Source organism: Trichosurus vulpecula, chromosome 8 (assembly GCF_011100635.1).
Source record: "Trichosurus vulpecula isolate mTriVul1 chromosome 8, mTriVul1.pri, whole genome shotgun sequence".
In the NCBI taxonomy this organism is placed as follows: domain Eukaryota; kingdom Metazoa; phylum Chordata; class Mammalia; order Diprotodontia; family Phalangeridae; genus Trichosurus; species Trichosurus vulpecula.
The window spans coordinates 114264618-114282157 of NC_050580.1; the positions used below are offsets into that span (position 1 = coordinate 114264618).

General features: G+C 43.7%; 1 protein-coding gene across 1 annotated transcript; it reads left to right on the forward strand.

Annotated features, from left to right (window-relative positions):
• The first annotated feature begins 5955 nt into the window (after window positions 1-5955).
• Window positions 5956-12941, forward strand: NDUFB8 (NADH:ubiquinone oxidoreductase subunit B8). The gene is made up of 5 exons (XM_036737288.1): window positions 5956-6099; window positions 6269-6395; window positions 9623-9722; window positions 10209-10364; window positions 12758-12941. The coding sequence occupies exons 1-5, from the start codon at window positions 6015-6017 to the stop codon at window positions 12848-12850; spliced, it is 561 nt and encodes a 186-aa protein (XP_036593183.1). The 5' UTR covers window positions 5956-6014; the 3' UTR covers window positions 12851-12941.
• The last annotated feature ends 4599 nt before the right edge of the window (window positions 12942-17540 follow it).

Below are 17540 nucleotides of genomic sequence, written 5' to 3' on the forward strand. Positions count from 1 at the left end.
CTGATCATCTTACAATATTGCTATTAATTTGTACACAGTACACTTTACTTTGCAACAATCCATGCAAGTCTTTCCAGGGTTTGCTTTGGTTTTTTTTTTTTTGAGAGCATCCTGCTCATCATTTCTTATAGTGCGATAGTAATGTTTAGTACATCATAATCACATACCACAACTTATTCAGCCATTCCCCAAGTGATGGGCTTCCCCTCAACTTCTAATTCTTTACCCCCAGAAAAGAGCTGCTATAAATATTTTTGCATATATATATTTTTTCCCTTTTTCCTTTTTGTTTTTATCTCTTTTGGGATACTGACCTAGTAGTGGTATTGCTAGGTCAAAGGATATGCATGATTTTATAGCCCTTTGGATATAGTCCAAATTGCAGGAGCTTGTTTCTTGTAGGTGAACTGGAATGCCTCAAGGAACATACAAAGAATAAGCCAAATTCAACTGTTCCTGAACTGTTTATCTGGGTGATAGCAACTCCATAATGCCAGATCCCTGACTGGAGAGGGGAGAACAAAAGATCCTCACCTCTCTCCTAGATTATTGCCAAGGCCTCTTAATTGTTCTCTTGGCCTTAAGTATCTTCCTACTCTAGAAGATGTTATAATTACTGCCAACTAATTTTTCTGATGAGTGTGTCACTCTCCTATTCAACAAATTATCCTACTGTCTCTAGGATAAAAGATAAACTCCTCTGTTGAGCTTTTAAAGTCCTTCACAGCCTAGCCCTAATTTATCTTTCCAGTGCACTATTCTCCATCCTACACTCTTCAGACTAGCCACACTGACCTTCTCTCTGATCCTCACTCAAGATACTCCATTTCCATCCCCATGCCTCTCCACCAGCTGTCCCACATGCCTATAATGTACTCACTCCTCACTTTCACCTTATAGAATCTCTCACTTCATGATGTAGCTTAAGCATCACCTTATACATCAAAGGTGTCAAAGACCACTGAAATATTCCAGAGTACAATGGGAACCAGATTAAAATTTAATTGGAAAATAGATAATAATAGTATTGGTTTTCTAAGTCAATATGCCCTGGCAAGGATCCTTATGTATGGGTTTAGTGGCCCTGTTTATATTTAAGTTTGACACCACTATTTTTCATGATTCTTTTCCTGATCGCAACTGTTAGTGCCCTCCCCACCAAATTACCTTGTATGACTATTGATAGCTTTGATTTCTTCTTCTGAGGCTTTCATCAAAGAAACTTTTTGTAAAATTTTTTTCCCAGTTTCCTGCTTTCTTTCTAATTTTGGCTGCATTGGATTTGTTTGTGCAAAATCTTTTTAATTTCATGTAATCAAAATTATACATTTTACTTCACACAACCTTCTCTATTTCTTATTTGATCATAAAAACTTCCTTTATCCATAGATCTGAGAGGTAATTTTTTTTCCATGATCCCTTAATTTGCTTTATTATACTAAATCACATACCCATTTCAACCTTATCATGGTATATGGCATGAGTTTTTGGTCTGTGTTTAATTTCTGCCAGACTACTTTCCTGTTTTCCTAGCAGTTTTTGTTAAATAGTGAGTTTTTGCCCCCAAACTTGAATCTTTAGGTTTATCAAACACTAGGTTACTATAGTGCACCCTAGCACACCCAGGATGGCCTGGTAGCACAGATTCTTTGATCTACTTTTACAAAGGAAAGACAACTTCAAATGGGTTAACAATCCTGCTTTAATTAAACAATGCAGACTTTAGTCTATCTAACCTTCTCACAAGGGTTGCTGAGCACCAACTCCTACAGCATTCCCTAATCACCGAAAGGGGCAGGGCAACTCCCCCTAAGTCTCACATCAAGACAAGCACAACTCCTGCATTCCCCTAAATCCCCTCCAGCCTTAATGAGAGAGCCAGTTGAGGCAAATGCAGATTACCCCCCAAGCCTTGATGGGGGCTGATCAAGGCACACACAGAATCCTAGCTTGTGCATTTCAACCCTAAGGTTCCCCATTCACTAACCAGTGCCCACTTGCTTTATACTCACAGTCCACCCCTCCAGGGTCCTGACCTTTACAATCTAAAGAGGTGACACCTGGCCTTTACAATCTATAGGGATGTGGTGGAGATGTTTTGAACCTCAGAGCTCATATTCAATACCTGGGAATAAGAGATTGTTATGGCTGTGGATTCTGGAAAACCAAACTCCAAGAAATACTAACAAAAATCCACTCTACTTATGCTTACATATCTGTATATTATGTATCTAATCTGTTGAACTGATCAACTACTCTATTTCTTAGCCAGTACTAGACTGTTTTGGTGATTACCACTTTGTAACATATTTTGAAAACTACTGCTAGGCTACCTTTCTTCACATTTTTCGGATTCCCTTGATATTCTTGACTTTTTGTTCTTCCAGATGAAATTTGTTATTATTTTTTCTAGCGCTATAAAATAATTCCTTGGTAATTTGGTATGGCACTAAATAAGTAAGTTAATTTAGGTAGAATTATCATTTTTGTTATATCGGCCCCAGCTACCCATGACCAATGAATATATTTCCAATTATTTAGATGTCTTTATTTTTTTGAAAAGCATTTTGTGATTGTATATGCCATTGTCATATGCTGTGACAGATCTCAAAAACAAGAACTAACTATTTGACAAAAACTGCTGGGAAAACTGGAAAACAGTGTAGTAGAAATAAACCAATATCTTACACCATATACCAAGAAATGCTCAAAATGGGTACATGATTTAGACATAAAGACCATAAGCCAATTAGGAAAAGAAGGAATAGTTTACCTATGAGATCTATGGAGAAGGAAGGAATTTATAACCAAACAAGAGATAGAGAGCATTAGGAGATATAAAATGGATAATTTTGATTATGTTAAGTTTAAAAGGTTTAGCACAAACAAAACCAACACAACCAAGACTAGAAGGAAAGCAGAAAACTGGGGAAAAATTTTTATACCAAGTATCTCTGATAAAGGCCTAATTTCTCAAATATATAGAATACTGAGTCAAATCTATAAGAATATAAGTCATTCCTAATTGACAAATGGTCAAAGAATATGAACAGGCAGTTTCCAGAAGGAGAAATCAAAGCCATCTATAGTCATATAAAAATGCTCTAAATCATTATTGATTAGAGAGATGCAAATGAAAACAACTCTGAGGTACCACGTCACACCTACCAGATTGGCTAATATGACAGAAAAGGAAAATGATAAATGTTGGAGGGGGATGTGGGAAAATTGATAGTGGAATTGTGAACTTATCCAACTATTCCAAAGAGCAATTTGGAACTATGCACAAAGCGCTATAAAATTATGCGTACTCTTCGATCCAGCAATACCACTACTAGGTCTGTATCCCAAAGAAATCAAAGAAAAAGGGGAAAGGATCTATTTGTACAAAGATATTTATAGCAGCTCTTTTTGTGGTGGTAAAGAATTGGAAATTGAGGGGATGCCCATCGATTGGGGAATGTCTGAACAAGTCGTAGTATATGACTGTAATGGAATATTATTGTGCTATAAGAAATAACACGCAGGATGGTTTCAGAAAAACCTGGAAAGGCGTACGTGAACTGATGCAAAGTGAAGTGAGCAGAACCAGAACATTGTACACAATAGCAGCAATGCTGTTCGGTGAACAACTGTGAATGACTTAGCTGTTCTCAGCAATACAATAATCCAAGACAATTCAAAAGGACTCATGATAAAAAAAAAAGTTATCCACCTCCAGAGAAAGAACTGATGGAGTCTGAATGCAGATCAAAGCACACTATTTTTCACTTTTTTTGTCTGTGTTTTCTTTTACAACATGAAAATGTTTTGCATAATTGCACATATATAACCTATATCAAATTGCTTACCATCTCAGGGAGGGGTGAGGGAAAGGAGGGAAAGAATTTGGAAGTCAAATTTTTTTAAAAGGATGTTAAAAAATTGTTTTTTACATGTAATTGGGAAAAAAACAAAATTTTTTTTCAAAAAAATTGTATTCATATAATTATATTCATATAATTTCTGGGTAGATTCCCAAATATGTTATACTCTCTGCAGTTATTTTAAATGGAATGTCTCTTTCTATCCCTTCCTGCTGGGTTTTGTTGTTAATGTATAGAAATGCTTGGCGATTTATGGGAGTTTATTTTATATCCTAAAACTTTGCTAAGGTTGTTAATTGTTCAACTAGTTTTTTAGCTGATTCTCTAAAGTTCTCTAGGTATAGCATCACATAATCTGCAAAGTGATAGTTTTGTTTCCTTGTTGCCTGTTGGTATTCAACTTCTCTTTTTTTGGGTGGGGGGGTCTTATTGCTATAGCTAGCATTTCTAGGACAACATTGAATAGTAATGTTGATAACAAATGTCCTTGCTTCACCTCCGATCTTATTAAGAAGGCATCTAGTTTACCCCCATTAAAGATACAAATTACTTTTAATTATCTATTTTGTATTTGTAGTATTTCCTTTATATTGATTCTGTATATAATTATTTATGCATTTGTCTCTCTTATTAGAATGTAAACTCTTTGCGAACAGGGATTATTTTATTCATTGTATTTATATTCCCTAGCACCTAGAACAGTGCCAGGCACGTAATAGGAGCATAATAAATGATTGATTGATTAATGTGATTACAAGTCCCCTCCCTAAAACTGATCCTCCTCCACTACCATGTATCTGAATACCCCACTTAACACAGGTTATATGCAGATAAGGAAACAGAACCTGAAAGGGGAAATGAGACTCAACTCACCAGGACTTCCACTCCAGGGATCTTTCACAGTTCTCATACAGTGGCAAGCCCGCGTCACTGGTGCAACACTCCCAAGGGTGGCCTGAACCAGAATGTAACTGCGAAATATTTAACAAACTAAAAAACAATATAACGGAGCATCAATAATGTGAATATGTGTGGTTTTTTTCAGTCGTTATGTGGCCAGCAGGGATCAGAGTAGTGGCCCTGTTTCTATTTGAGATCACTAGGCTACACTATGCTGCTTCTCTCAAACTTTGCAAAGATGAGGTGTCTTATTTTCTCTTCCAGTATGGAACAGCAAAAGCTAGAAACAAGAATCAGTCAACTCAAAGATGTTTGCTAAGCCTCCCAGGCAGCCTCTGCTGCCTCCCAGGAAGAGATAGAGCAGTAGATGAGACAGGCTTGCCCTTAGGAACTTACAGTCCGGTTAGGAAAAGAGATTAACCATACACATGATAAGATCATCTTGGGGAGAAGGGAGAAGAAATTGAACGTGACTACAATGTATCTAACCTGAGCAACTGGGAAAATGTTAGCGCTGCTGATAAAGAACCTCAGGTAGAGGAGCAGGAAGGGGAAAAAGGTGGGCATCATGAGTTTTTTCCCTTGGACAATTTTAGTTGGAAAAGGCTTCTGCACCCCCAGGAGAAAAAGAAAACTAGAAATGCATTTCTGGTCCAGCTCGAGAAGGAGGTCCGTTACGGCTGGACAGATGTGGCTCTTCCTTGCAGAGGCGATAACAGAAGCAGGGAGACGGAATGAGAGGGCAGACGGGGAGAGGGGTCGAGAAGATGCTACCCTCGGGTTTTAGGGGCACTGGAGGAGAGGAGCAGGACTGCGGTAGGAATCCGGGAGCGGCGAGAAGGGGAGAAGCACCAGGGCAGCGTGACCACGAGTTTGGGGGCGGCCCGCCTCAGGTCCCTAAAACGGCACCTCCTTGGGGACATTCACCTGCCTCGCCTACAAGAGCCAATGGACCGAGCCCGCCTCGGACTGGCATAAAAGTCCTCGGTCACCTGGCCTCAACCCCTTCCTCAAGTCTTTCAACCCAGGAGTTCAGTAACTGAGGCGAGGTCGGGGGGTGGGGGGCGGCGGGGGGTAGGGGGAATGTGCTTCAGTTCCGCCAGTGTTTGGGTCCCTGAACCTGACGCTCCGCCCTCTGGCACCTGCACCACTTGAGCACAGCCCCCTTCCTCGGGACCCTTTTAGGCTCTTCTCGGCCGCCGTAGAACTGGCCTGCGCCTGCGCGGTTGCATCTTGGAGAAGGTTAAGATGGCAGCCTCCATGGCTATGTCCCGGGGAATCCGGTGGTTGGGGACGGCGGCTCGACGGGTGACCCCTCTGGGGGCCCGAGCAGGTGTGAGGGGATTTGGGGTGTGAGGACGGGGCGGAGCGGAGGAGCGAGGGGTCAACGGGGTGGGGAAGGTTGTGTAGGGCCGGAGTAGGGGGTGGGGGGCGGCAGCGGGGTAGCGCCGGGCCGCCAGCCCCGAGTCTGGGATCTGACTCCCGGCGTCCGCTCTGCACAGCCTCGGGCCTCAGCAAGGACATGCTCCCGGGACCGTATCCCCGCACGCCGGAGGAGCGCGCCGCCGCCGCCAAGAAGTACAACATGCGAGTGGAAGACTACGAGCCCTACCCGGACGACGGCTTCGGGTAAGGGGGCTGCCCGGGGGGCTGCATCCGCCTCCCCAGCCGGAGCTGCCGAGGCTTAGTCTGTCACGGACACTGGTGGCCTTTATCAGCGGACGGCGAAGTTTTCGCTTTATTTGTTGTGGATAAGTAGTCACCGGCCTGGACGGGAGCCGGGGCAGCTGCCGGGCCCTGGGCGCCTTTGGCCTCCACTGTGACCTCAGCTGCCTCCTTGAGCTTGAGCGAGGCTTCCCGAGGATCCTTCGACCCTGATGGGCTCAAACTCACTTATGACCGTGACAGAGCCCCTTCTCCTTCCTCCCAATCCCTCCCCTCTGCCCAGTTTCTCAGTGACTGTCCAGGGGAACTTGGGTGTCACCCTCAACTTCTTACCTCCACTCACCCCCATACCCAGTCTGTTGTTGCCAAATCTTCTTTCTACTTTGACAACAGCGCTCATTCGCGTGTGTAGATATATGTGTAAATATAGGTATATATATCCCTTTCTCTTCATTCACACAGCCAATAGCAACACTGGCACAATCTCCCTTTACTCCATGCCTGGTCTCCTGGGATTTTCCAGGGCCTTCCAGTCTCAAACCTCTCTCTACCCAGCTGCCAAGGTATTTTTCCCAAAACAAAGGTCTGACCCTGTCATTCACCTCCTCAATAAACTTCCATGGTTCCCACATTAAATCTTTTGACTTCTAGCTTTTCAGTCAGCTCACACTTTCCTCCTCTCTGTGTGCTCTGCTGTCTAGCAACACTGACCTACTTGAATTTCCCCTCACACGATACTACATCTCTCCATTCCTTGCCATTTCACAGGCTCTTCCCCTACCTGGAATGCCCTGCCTCTTTCTCTTTCTCCTGTGCTCGGTGTCTTTCCTTAAGCCTTAGCTTAAATCCCACCTTCTGCAAAAGGCTTTTCCTGGCTCCCCCATTGCCTCTTCTCTGAAATTGCTTCCCAGTTACATTATCTATATCTTATATGGACATAATTTTTTGCATGTTGTTTCTCCCATTACCATGTGAGCTCCTTGAGTGCAGGGACTGTGTTTTTTTCCTTCCTTGTATCTCCAGTATTTAACACAGTGCCTGGAACATAGTCGGTGTTTAATAAATGCTTGTTGATCTTTAGTGCTAAGTTCTGTGCTTTGGTAAGGGCTGTTTGAACTGTTCCAGCCCCAATGAGGGAAGGCTTAATATTTATAAGACCAATCCACAGAATCATAGAGCTAGAGTTAGAAAGCTCCTTAGAAGTCATCTAGGTCAACCTCCTCTTTTTACAAGTAAGAAAACAAAGGCCCAAAGACAAGGTTTGCCAAAGGTCACACAGGTTAGTAGCAGAGCTGGAATTTGAACTCAGGTTTTCTAAGTTCAATACTATCACCTAAATACCCCACTGCTTCCTACACAGAGGTGTAGAGATGACATATGCCTCACTTTATGTGGCTTTTGCTGTTCTTCCGACTTTTCTGTGCTTTTCTAGGCTGGGTGGTATCTCTGTGGTCATCATAATAATTGTTGAATAGATCGGATGCAACCAGTATCTTACCCTTACCTGATTGAGTCAGTAATTCAACAGAGATCAGGCACTGTAATCACTAGAGATCCAAAAACAAAACAGTCCTTTACTCCAGGGCACTTACAGTCTAATAGGGAGGGGAAGGATACCTAACGTGGGAAAGAACAGCCAACTCCATTTATTCACATGCCTTGTTTTTCCTATTGTGTCCTATTAGTGGTGACATTAGTTATAGTTACTCCATCCCTTTTTCTCATTTTGTCCTTAGTAGTTTAATGCCAACATCCAACTTCTCACTGTGTTTCCCAATCTATTTTGTATCGTGGCATATCTATAGGATCTGTTTTCTCCTGGTTTAATTAGAATCTCTAGGCTGCAGTGGCCCTGGCAGCCCCTCTGTAAGGATAACTTTATCTTTGAAGACTATGAGATGCACAAATATGTTCCCACCTGGAAAATACAGCTTTCTTAGACTCTGAGGTAGAGTGCAAACCTACCTGAACAGGAACCCCTTCAGCATCACTGACCAGTCCTCAAGCCTCTCCGGGAAGGTTCTTAGTTAAAAGTCCAGAACACTAATAACAGTTGAAACTTTTTAGCACTCTAAGATTTGCAAAGCACTTTATATGCATCATCGCACTGGACAGATGGTCCTATGGTAACTAGAAGCATCTATTCAACATCAGTGGTTATAATGAGAAAGACGAATCTGTCTTTAATGTTTCCTTTTTTGTTTTCTTCTATTTTTGGATTTGACACTAACATTGAAAAATTGCTTTGGAAAAGGCAAGTAACCTGCGCCTCCATTTTCTCATTCATAAAATTAGGGAATCAGATTTGATGGTCTCTTCCAGCTTGTGTGTTCTGTGATGCTATAATTTCTTCCTGTGAATTGAAAGCAAGGAGCAAAATACACGTTTTTGACATTTTCACATGAACAAAGTTAAACTAATTTGAGCTTACATAGCAGTCTCATTCAGTAACTAGAATTTGAGTCGTGGGTCTGGGTCTTTGCTCAACCTGAATATTTATTAAGTGCCTACTATGTACCAGGCACTGTGCCAGGCCCTGGGGATTAAAAAATACAAAGAATGAAGCCATCCCTACTCGATTCGCTCACATTCTAATGAGTGAAACAACAAGTAAATGTGAAAATAAATGCAGCAAAATTATAAAGTTAGTAAATACCGATACATACAAAAAAAATTAAATTCAAGGGTTTGGAAGGAAGAGCACTAACAGAGGAAATTAGGAAAGGCATCATACAGAAGTTGGTATTTGAGCCCTGTCTTCAAGAAAAAGACAGACTCTAAGACAGAGATAAGGGGAGGATGCATTCTGGGCATGGGGGATGGCCAGTCCAAAGTCATGGACGTGAAGATAGAATGTCTCAGGGGTGAGGAACAGAGAAGGCAGTTTGATTACAGTGTAGGAGGAGGAGCAATGTCGAATGAGGCAAGAAAGATGGGTTGGGGGGACATTACGTGGGGCTCTCAGAGCTAGTCAGAGAAGTTTGTTTCGTCTTAAAGCCACTGTTAATTGAGTAGGGAATGCTCAAGACTAGATCTGTACTTAAGGAGCATCACCGTAGCAAGTGTGTGGGACGGTCTGGAGTAGGGTGATGAGTTTCCTTGTGACTTCATTTCTCTAATTCTCAGGTGAGTTATCTCCAGTTTCCCTGGGATGTGTGGGCCTCCACTCAATACTTACTATTATTTCTCAGGTATGGTGACTATCCCAAGCTTCCAGACCGCTCTCAGCATGAACGAGACCCATGGTATGACTGGGACCATTCAGAACTGAGGCTGAATTGGGGTGAACCGGTGAGAAAACAATACTCTTATGACCCCTCCTTTTCTCTTTAAATATTTCATTCACAAAGTTCTCCATGATACTTAAGGCATCTTTATTCCTCTGCTTAGTGAGTCTTTCTTTGAACCCTGGTGGCAACCTAACCCTGTAATGGAGAAGCAGGGTATCTAGTTAGCAGGGAGTTTTTCTGCCTCCTAAGGAACAGGGTACCCCCAAGGTAATACATGGGTCAAATGTCCAGGGATTCCCAAAACTTTGTAATATTAGTGATTGAGCAGATGCTAACCCTACTTCCTAGTTTCTCCTTGGCACCTCTTCACCACCCATCCCCCAATTTTTGAGTTGTCAGTGACATTTGAAAGAGGTACAGTCTCTAAGAACACAGCCTTCAGGAGCCCTACACCCTCTGCCAGGCAGTTTTTTCAGAGCTCTGTTCTATGCTGTCTGCCTGTTGTTAAGCTAATGACATAGTATTCTGATCTCTATATTTGTTGTAGATGCACTTTGACTTTGATATGTACACTCGAAATCGTGTGGATACATCCCCCACACCTGTTTCCTGGAACACTATGTGTAAGCATTTCTTTGGCTTCTGCGGCTTCATGATGTTCATGTTCTGGTTAGGAGAGGTGTTCCCCTCCTATCGGCCTGTGGTGAGTATCTAGGGCAGGTATTCTTAACTTGGGATCCGCAGGTAAATTTCAAGGGGATCTGTGAACTTGGATGGGAAAATAATTTTCTTTATTTCAGCTAAATTTCTGATTGAAATTTAACATTTCCTTCAATTATTTAAAAACATTACTCTGAGAAGGGGTCTGTAGGCTTCACCAGATTGCCAAAGGGGTGGGGTCTGTGACACATAAAAGGATTAGACCCCTGATGTAGGAGAAATACTTCTTCACTACATGACGCTCAGCCTTGTTTCCTATGGAAATGAGGCATCTGAAATGCAAGAATCCAGCTTTGATCTGAAGGGGTGCCACAAATGGCTTTTTTGAGGATTCCCTGCTTAGGACGCTGAATAGCAGGGACAAGCTGATGTATCGGCTTCTTGTTTACCCTGACGCTGGAACCCATACCTTTAGTCAATTCAGCAAGCCCTGTTAAGCACCTGTTATGTGTCATGCGCTGTGATGGGTGCTGGGGGTACAAATTTAAAAGTTAAACAGTCATTGTCCTCTAGATGCTTACATTCTATTGAGGGAAACCAACATCTACACAAGTAAGTAAATAGAAACAGATTTTTTTCCCCCAGGACCCTAACAACTGGAAGAATCAGGAGAGATAGGAGTGTCAAGAGGGTGAAGAGGGCAGACAGCCTATGCAAAGGCACAGAATGGGAGAAGGAATGGAATGTATAGGGAACCACCTGCCAGCGAGACACTTAGCCTGGAACTTAAAATATTTGAGGGAGAATGAAAAAAGTGAAAAACTAGGTGGAAGCTGTATCATGGAGAACATGAAATGCCAAACAGAGGAGTTTGTATTTTATCCTAGGAGCTCTCTAGACCGGGCTGGGAAGTGACAAGGTCAGAACTGCACTTTTAGGAACACACATCTGTCAGCTATTCTCCCACTCACTATAGAAATCAGGACATCTAGTTTGCCCCCAATTGTGATTGTCCTGGACGGTGTGAAGCCATTATTGTGACTAGACAAGGGTTGAGAAGGCAAAGCTATACGTAGTCTTCAGAGACTGGAATACAAAGGGGCTTCCAGGTGCCAGGCTGCTTCTCTGAAAGGACCCTTCTGCTCACTAGGCATTCATCAAGGGACTCCAATGTGCTGGACATTTGGGATACATTTGGGATACAAAGACATATCCCCAGGGAGCTTACATTCTACTCCTCTTTAGTAGGCGACCACATGGACCGTATGTTGTACTTGATGGGCAATTAAATTCATACATAGTCTTGTATTCTAGAGACTATAGAGTAGAAAATAGCCTCTACCTGTAAGTAATTTATAGCTATATTGGGAAGACTGTACCTGAAAAAGCTAGAGGAGATCTCTAAGGTAAGAAAGAAGGAAGTGTCTGGTGGTTTAACAGAAGATTGTACATTATTTGGGGATCTTTTGTTAGGAAATGCCACTCAAGCTGGGCCTTGAAGGCAGTATGGGGTTTAGACGGGAGGTAGAGGGACAAGGTAAGGGAGACCATGAAGGCAAAATGTGCATGGGGACGCTGAGGAAGCATCTGTTGAAGAATCTGGCGAGCCCAGTCGATAAAGGCCCTTCAGTGCCAGGCAGTTCTTGTGGGCGATGACAAGCCTTGTAAGTTTTGGGGCTAGTGAGTCACATGATGAAGTGGTGTTTTAAGAAGATTAATCTGACAGCCTGTGCAGAATGGATTGGAGGAGGCAGGAGACCTATAGTTGTTGCAGTCAGATGCCCCATGCTACCTCTGCAGAGATAATCCATGTCTCCGTGGTAGCTGGTGTGTCTGTGTGCACTGACACGAGCCTTGATCTTGAGCCCCAGGGGCTCCTGGCTGGAGTGTGTGTACAGGGCTGATGTGAGCACTAACTTCACTTCAGGAAACCAGGAAGCACAGTGTAGCTTTTGCATTTTTCAGTTCTGTAAGCACATCACCCTTTTCTCCTCCCCTTGAGCTGCGTGCTCTGACAGCTGGCTGTTGGTAAAGCCAGCAGCCCCTAAAGCACGTCCCAGCCGTGCCTCCTCTGTGCTTCCCCCACTGCTGCTTCTGCACGCCTCATTTGCTAGGCCACTTTAGCAGGGGAACCATTAGAGGCTGAGTGACTTAAAGGAGATTGAGTCTGCCTCGACCCGAGAGAGAGTGGGATGGATGGATGCGCCGTCTCATTTAGAAAGCTTTGATTCTCTTACAATCAGTGCAAGCAGCACTTCGTTTACAATCTAGGCTTTTTCTCTGCCTTGGGCTCAGCACGAAAGAAGGATGTTTCTCCTGCCGTTGCAGCTCAGTTGGGTCTGACGGGGTGGGTGCTGTTTGCTGTGTGTTAGTGTTGGGTAGGGTCACTGCAGATGGGGCATTTACCTGCTTTTTCTGATGTGCTTCCTTCCTCAGGCTCCAAAGCAATATCCTTATAACAACCTGTACCTGGAGCAAGGAGGTGATCCCAGCGTAGAGCCAGAGCCAGTGGTACACTATGAAATCTGAAGGACCTAGCCTGAAGGGCCACTGACTTTCTCCTGTGCAAGCCTACTCGATCAGAAAGATTTAACCTTAATGAAATACCTAATGAAACTCAGTGGCCTGCTGTCTGTGCCTCATTTCTCTTAACACAGGACATCCCTGCTCATATGCCAAGACTAGTCTAGCCTTCTGCCTCTTGCATGGGCCTTTCTGCCCTGGGGCTTCCTGCCTATATCTGGGATCATCCTAGAGCTCAGGTCCTGTTCTTACTAAACATTGTATTTGACCCTTGAGGCAGAATGATTTAGTCCACAAGTATTTAGTGAGCACAGGCCCTTTGTGCCTGGCAGGACAGTGAGAAACAACAGATGACTAAAGCCTAAGGCTCTTAGTACACACTCTCTGACCATTCATTTCACTGATTTTTCTGGATGTTCCCCAAAGCCTTTAACTGATCATTTATGAATCAACAAACCACCCATTCCAATTCCTGATGGCCATTATCTACTGCCATGCTCCCCTCCCTAGGGCTACCACCACCCCCTTTCCTTTCTTAAGGAGTTCAGAACCTGGCTTTTAGTCCTTCGTCACACCAATTGCCATTATTCTAGGGGACTTTAGCATCTATGTTGATGTTCTCTTCCCAGATCTTTATCTCCTGTGATCCATTCCTTTACCCCAAAACACTGCCACACACAGGATGGTTACAGCCCTGATCTCACCATGGCTCATGAGTGTTCCATTTCCATGCCCATTAACTCTGAAATTCTTTTATCCAATCATAACCTATCATGCCATCTTTTTCTATGCTTTAATTTTAAATCTATGTCTTCACTGTCACTTCTAATCTCTCAATACTTCTCAAGCCATCACCCCTGCTCTGACTTCAGCCTTGATCCTGTAGTTAGCCAGTTAAACTCCACATGGTCCTCTACTTCAGAATCCCTTTCCACCCTGTCCTCTCACTTCAGATGCCTTGGCAAACCCCAACCCTATATTACTTCCACCACCAACTTCCACTTCTTACAAGCTGCTAAACAGAACTGGAGACCATACTGAAGAAGTCATTCACTAGGTCCATTCCAAACTTAGGTTATTTGATCTTAACTGTATCCTCGTTACAGCAAGTAAATCTTTTTCGTCTTTCCTGATTGATGATCCTACTTTACACAAAGGCTGCTCTAAGCGTCCTATAACACACCTTTGTCTTTCACAACTCTTTGGCATCCTTTACTCTCTCATGCACTCCAGGCTCTGAATGAAATAGCCCTCCATATACCCTTGTCATGCCCTTCCATTTTATCCAAAAGCTTGCCCCCAAAATCATCCTCCTCTGTTATTTTTAAACTCACTCTACTCTGCTGCCTAGAAACCTGCCCAAGTCTCTCCTTTGGGGAAAAAAACCAAAACAGAAAACCCTACCAATCTCTCCAGCTGTCATCCTATATTTCTCCTCTCTTTAATAAACTTCTAGAAAAAACTTCATTGCTTCTCCTTTCTCTCACTTTAGAACTTTTTGCAGTTTAGTATGTAACCCACCTGCTGGACCAAAACCGTTCTTTCAAAGTTACGATAATCACTTAATGGCCAAAATAATTTTCTCAATCATCCTTGCTTACTTTTGCAGCATCAAATGCTGTTGATTATGTGGATAGCCTCTTCTCTAGAGTTCTGTGATTCTTGGTTCTCTTCCTAGATTCCTAACTCAAGTCTCCTTTGCTCGTTTGTCATACATATACTGCCTAACTAGATGTATCCCAAGAGTCTGTCCTTCAGCCTTCTCTACATTCATGCTTGGTGACCCTATCAACTCCTGGGTTTCTGTTATCATCATGCAAGTGACTCCCAGACCTCCACGTCCAGCCCTAGTCTCTCTTGATCTTTTATTCCTGGTTTTTTTAAAAATTTATTTTTTGTTTTCAACATTCATTTCCACAAGATTTTGAGTCACATATTTTCTCCCCATCTCACCCCTCCCCCACCCCAAAATGGCATGTATTCTGATTGCCCCTTTACCCAGTCTGTCCTCTCTTCTGTCACCCCACTCCCCCCTCCCTTACCCCCTTAACACTTTCATAATAGTCACGTTGTGAAAGACTGTATTTCCCTCCATCCTATCCTGTCCCCCTTTATTCAATTTTCTCCTTTGACCCTGTCCTTTTCAAAAGTGTTCGCTTTTGACTACCTCCTCCCCCAATCTGCCCTCCCTTCTATCATCCCCCCCACTTATCCCCTTCCCCCCTACTTTCCTGTAGGGTAAGATACCCAAGATACCCAATATGTTATTCCCTCCTTAAGCCAAATCTGATGAGAGCAAGGTTCACTCCATTCTATCTCTCCCTTTCTCCTCCCAATGTATTCCTCTCTCACACCTTAATTTTATTTTTTTAGATATCATCCTTTCATGTTCAACTCACCTTGATAAGAATATTTCCTTCAACTACCCTAATACTGAGACAGGTCTCGTGAGTTACAAATATCTTTCCATATAGGAATGTAAACGGTTCAACTTTAGTAAGCCCCTTATGATTTCTCTTTCCTGTTTACCTTTTCATGCTTCTCTTGATTCTTATATTTGAAAGTCAAATTTTCTATTCAGTTCTGGTCTTTTCTTGGAGGCTTTTGATGTAGGCTCTTTGACTTTGTTGACTTCTTCTGGCTGTATGCTTTGATCTTCTTTGTCACCAAAAAAGGAATCTAGAGTTTGAGTTTGAGTCCAAGTTCATTTTTGCTGCCTGTTCACGTTTCCAGCCAACTACTTGACCCTTGAGTTATGTCAGGGTGTGACTGCTTGTAAAGTAGAGAGTACTTTGTCCCAAGCTTTAGGGTCCAAGCGCTGCTGTTTTTTTCAGAGCTACTTCTACATCACCATCACTGCAAGCTCTATCACAGCAGTGCTCCCTCCCCCCCCCCCCCCCACCAAGAACCATCAACCAGGACCACAGTCTGGATCCAAGCAGGGCACAGCAAGAGAAACTGCCTCTGGGCCCACAAAGCGCTCCTTGCACTCCCACTCTGATCTGCTGCTAGATTCCTCCCACCGTGTGAGCCAGGGACTCGGGAAGCAGCCTCAGGAGCTTCCTGCTGCTGCCACCCCTACCTCTGTACCACCTCCTCCACCCCCAGGGATGGGGCCAGACCCATCTAAACTCGATCCGGAAGTTTCCCACTAACCTGCTCTTTGGCGTTTATGGGTTGAGAGGTCTGGTAACTGCCACAGCTCAGTGATTCATCTCCCTAGGGTCTGTTCTAGCCAGGTGACTTCAGGTGTGGTCTGTCCTGGTGCAGCCCATCCTGGACTGTGCTTCGCTCCCAGCATGGTGAGATAGACCCTTCCCAGCTATCATCCAGGCTCTCCTGGGCTGGAGACCTGTTTTCCTCTGCTATTTCGTGGGTTCCACAGCTCTAGAATTTGTTCAGAGCCATTTTTTTACAGGTATTTGGAGGGATTTGGGGGAGAACTTAAGCAAGGCCCTGCTTTCCAGCTGCCATCTTGGCTCCGCCCCCTCTCAGCTCTAGTTTTTTCATCGAGAGTGCTTGAAAGTCCTCTATTGCAAGTCCATATTTTGCTCTGAAGTATTATATTCAGTTTTGCTGGATAGGTGATTCTTGGTTTTAATCCCAGCTCCTTTGACCTTCTGAATATCATATTCCAAGCCCTTTGAGTGTCTGTTGATCTTGAGTCCAGATTATAAACTGCCAGAGCCTCTTCCATCCATAACCCTTTTCTCTGCTCACATTGTCACCTTTCTAGTCCAGACCCTCATCATCAAAGCCCCAAATGATTGCCCTGCCTCCAATCTGCCCCACTCCAATCCATCTGTTACAAAGCTGCCTCTCTTGAGCAGTCTAATATCACTTCCTCAAATCAATTGACTCCAGTGGCTCTGCATTGCCCTTAGGATCCAATTGATTGTCATTTGAAGCCCTTGACCATCTGGCCTAATTTATTTTTCCAACCTTGTTACATACCACTATCTCTCCAGCCTTCTTGTAATCCAGAAAAACAACTCTTTGGTCTTCCTTACACAAAATGCTTTGATTTCTTTGCCTTTGCATTGGCTATGCAGCTTTATGCTCCCTCCTTACCTCCACCTCTTAGAATCTCTTGTTTCCTTGGGGGGGGGAGGGGGTGTTAAGTGGTAGGCTGAAAAATTTCGGGGACCTTTTAGTCCAGTAGGGCTGGGCCTTAGCTTGTATGCGTATTGTGTCCTGGCTCTATGTCCCCTTCCTCCTCCCTCATCCAACATTAGGAGCAATTTATGATGAAGATGTGCATTGCTCCCCTTTTCAAATAAAACCCTTTTGATCAATCGGCCTCCTTTTCACTAGTGACCTCGCCCTCCCTCCCTCCAAGTTAACTGCAAGTTATGTCATCATTTCCCTGATGTCATGGTCCTCTTTGAGAACGAGGGCCACGCACACACACAGGCAAGCGCCTGCTTAAATGAAGTCAAATCAGCTTTCTGTCCTTGCTGCGCTATGACTGTCACCCGTTCAATCCCATGCCTTTATCTCTATGTGAATGACTCAACTCTGTATCTCCATGAAAAGGAACTTTCTAATGAGAATCGTTCCGACGCTAGAGAGGAGCTGCCTACTGGACGTTTTCCACTTGGATGTCACCTCAAACTCAGTACACCATCAGCTTCGTTCCTCCCCCATCCCCAAACCCAGATCCCGTCAGTCCCAAACCCCGCTGATTCCGCCTCCC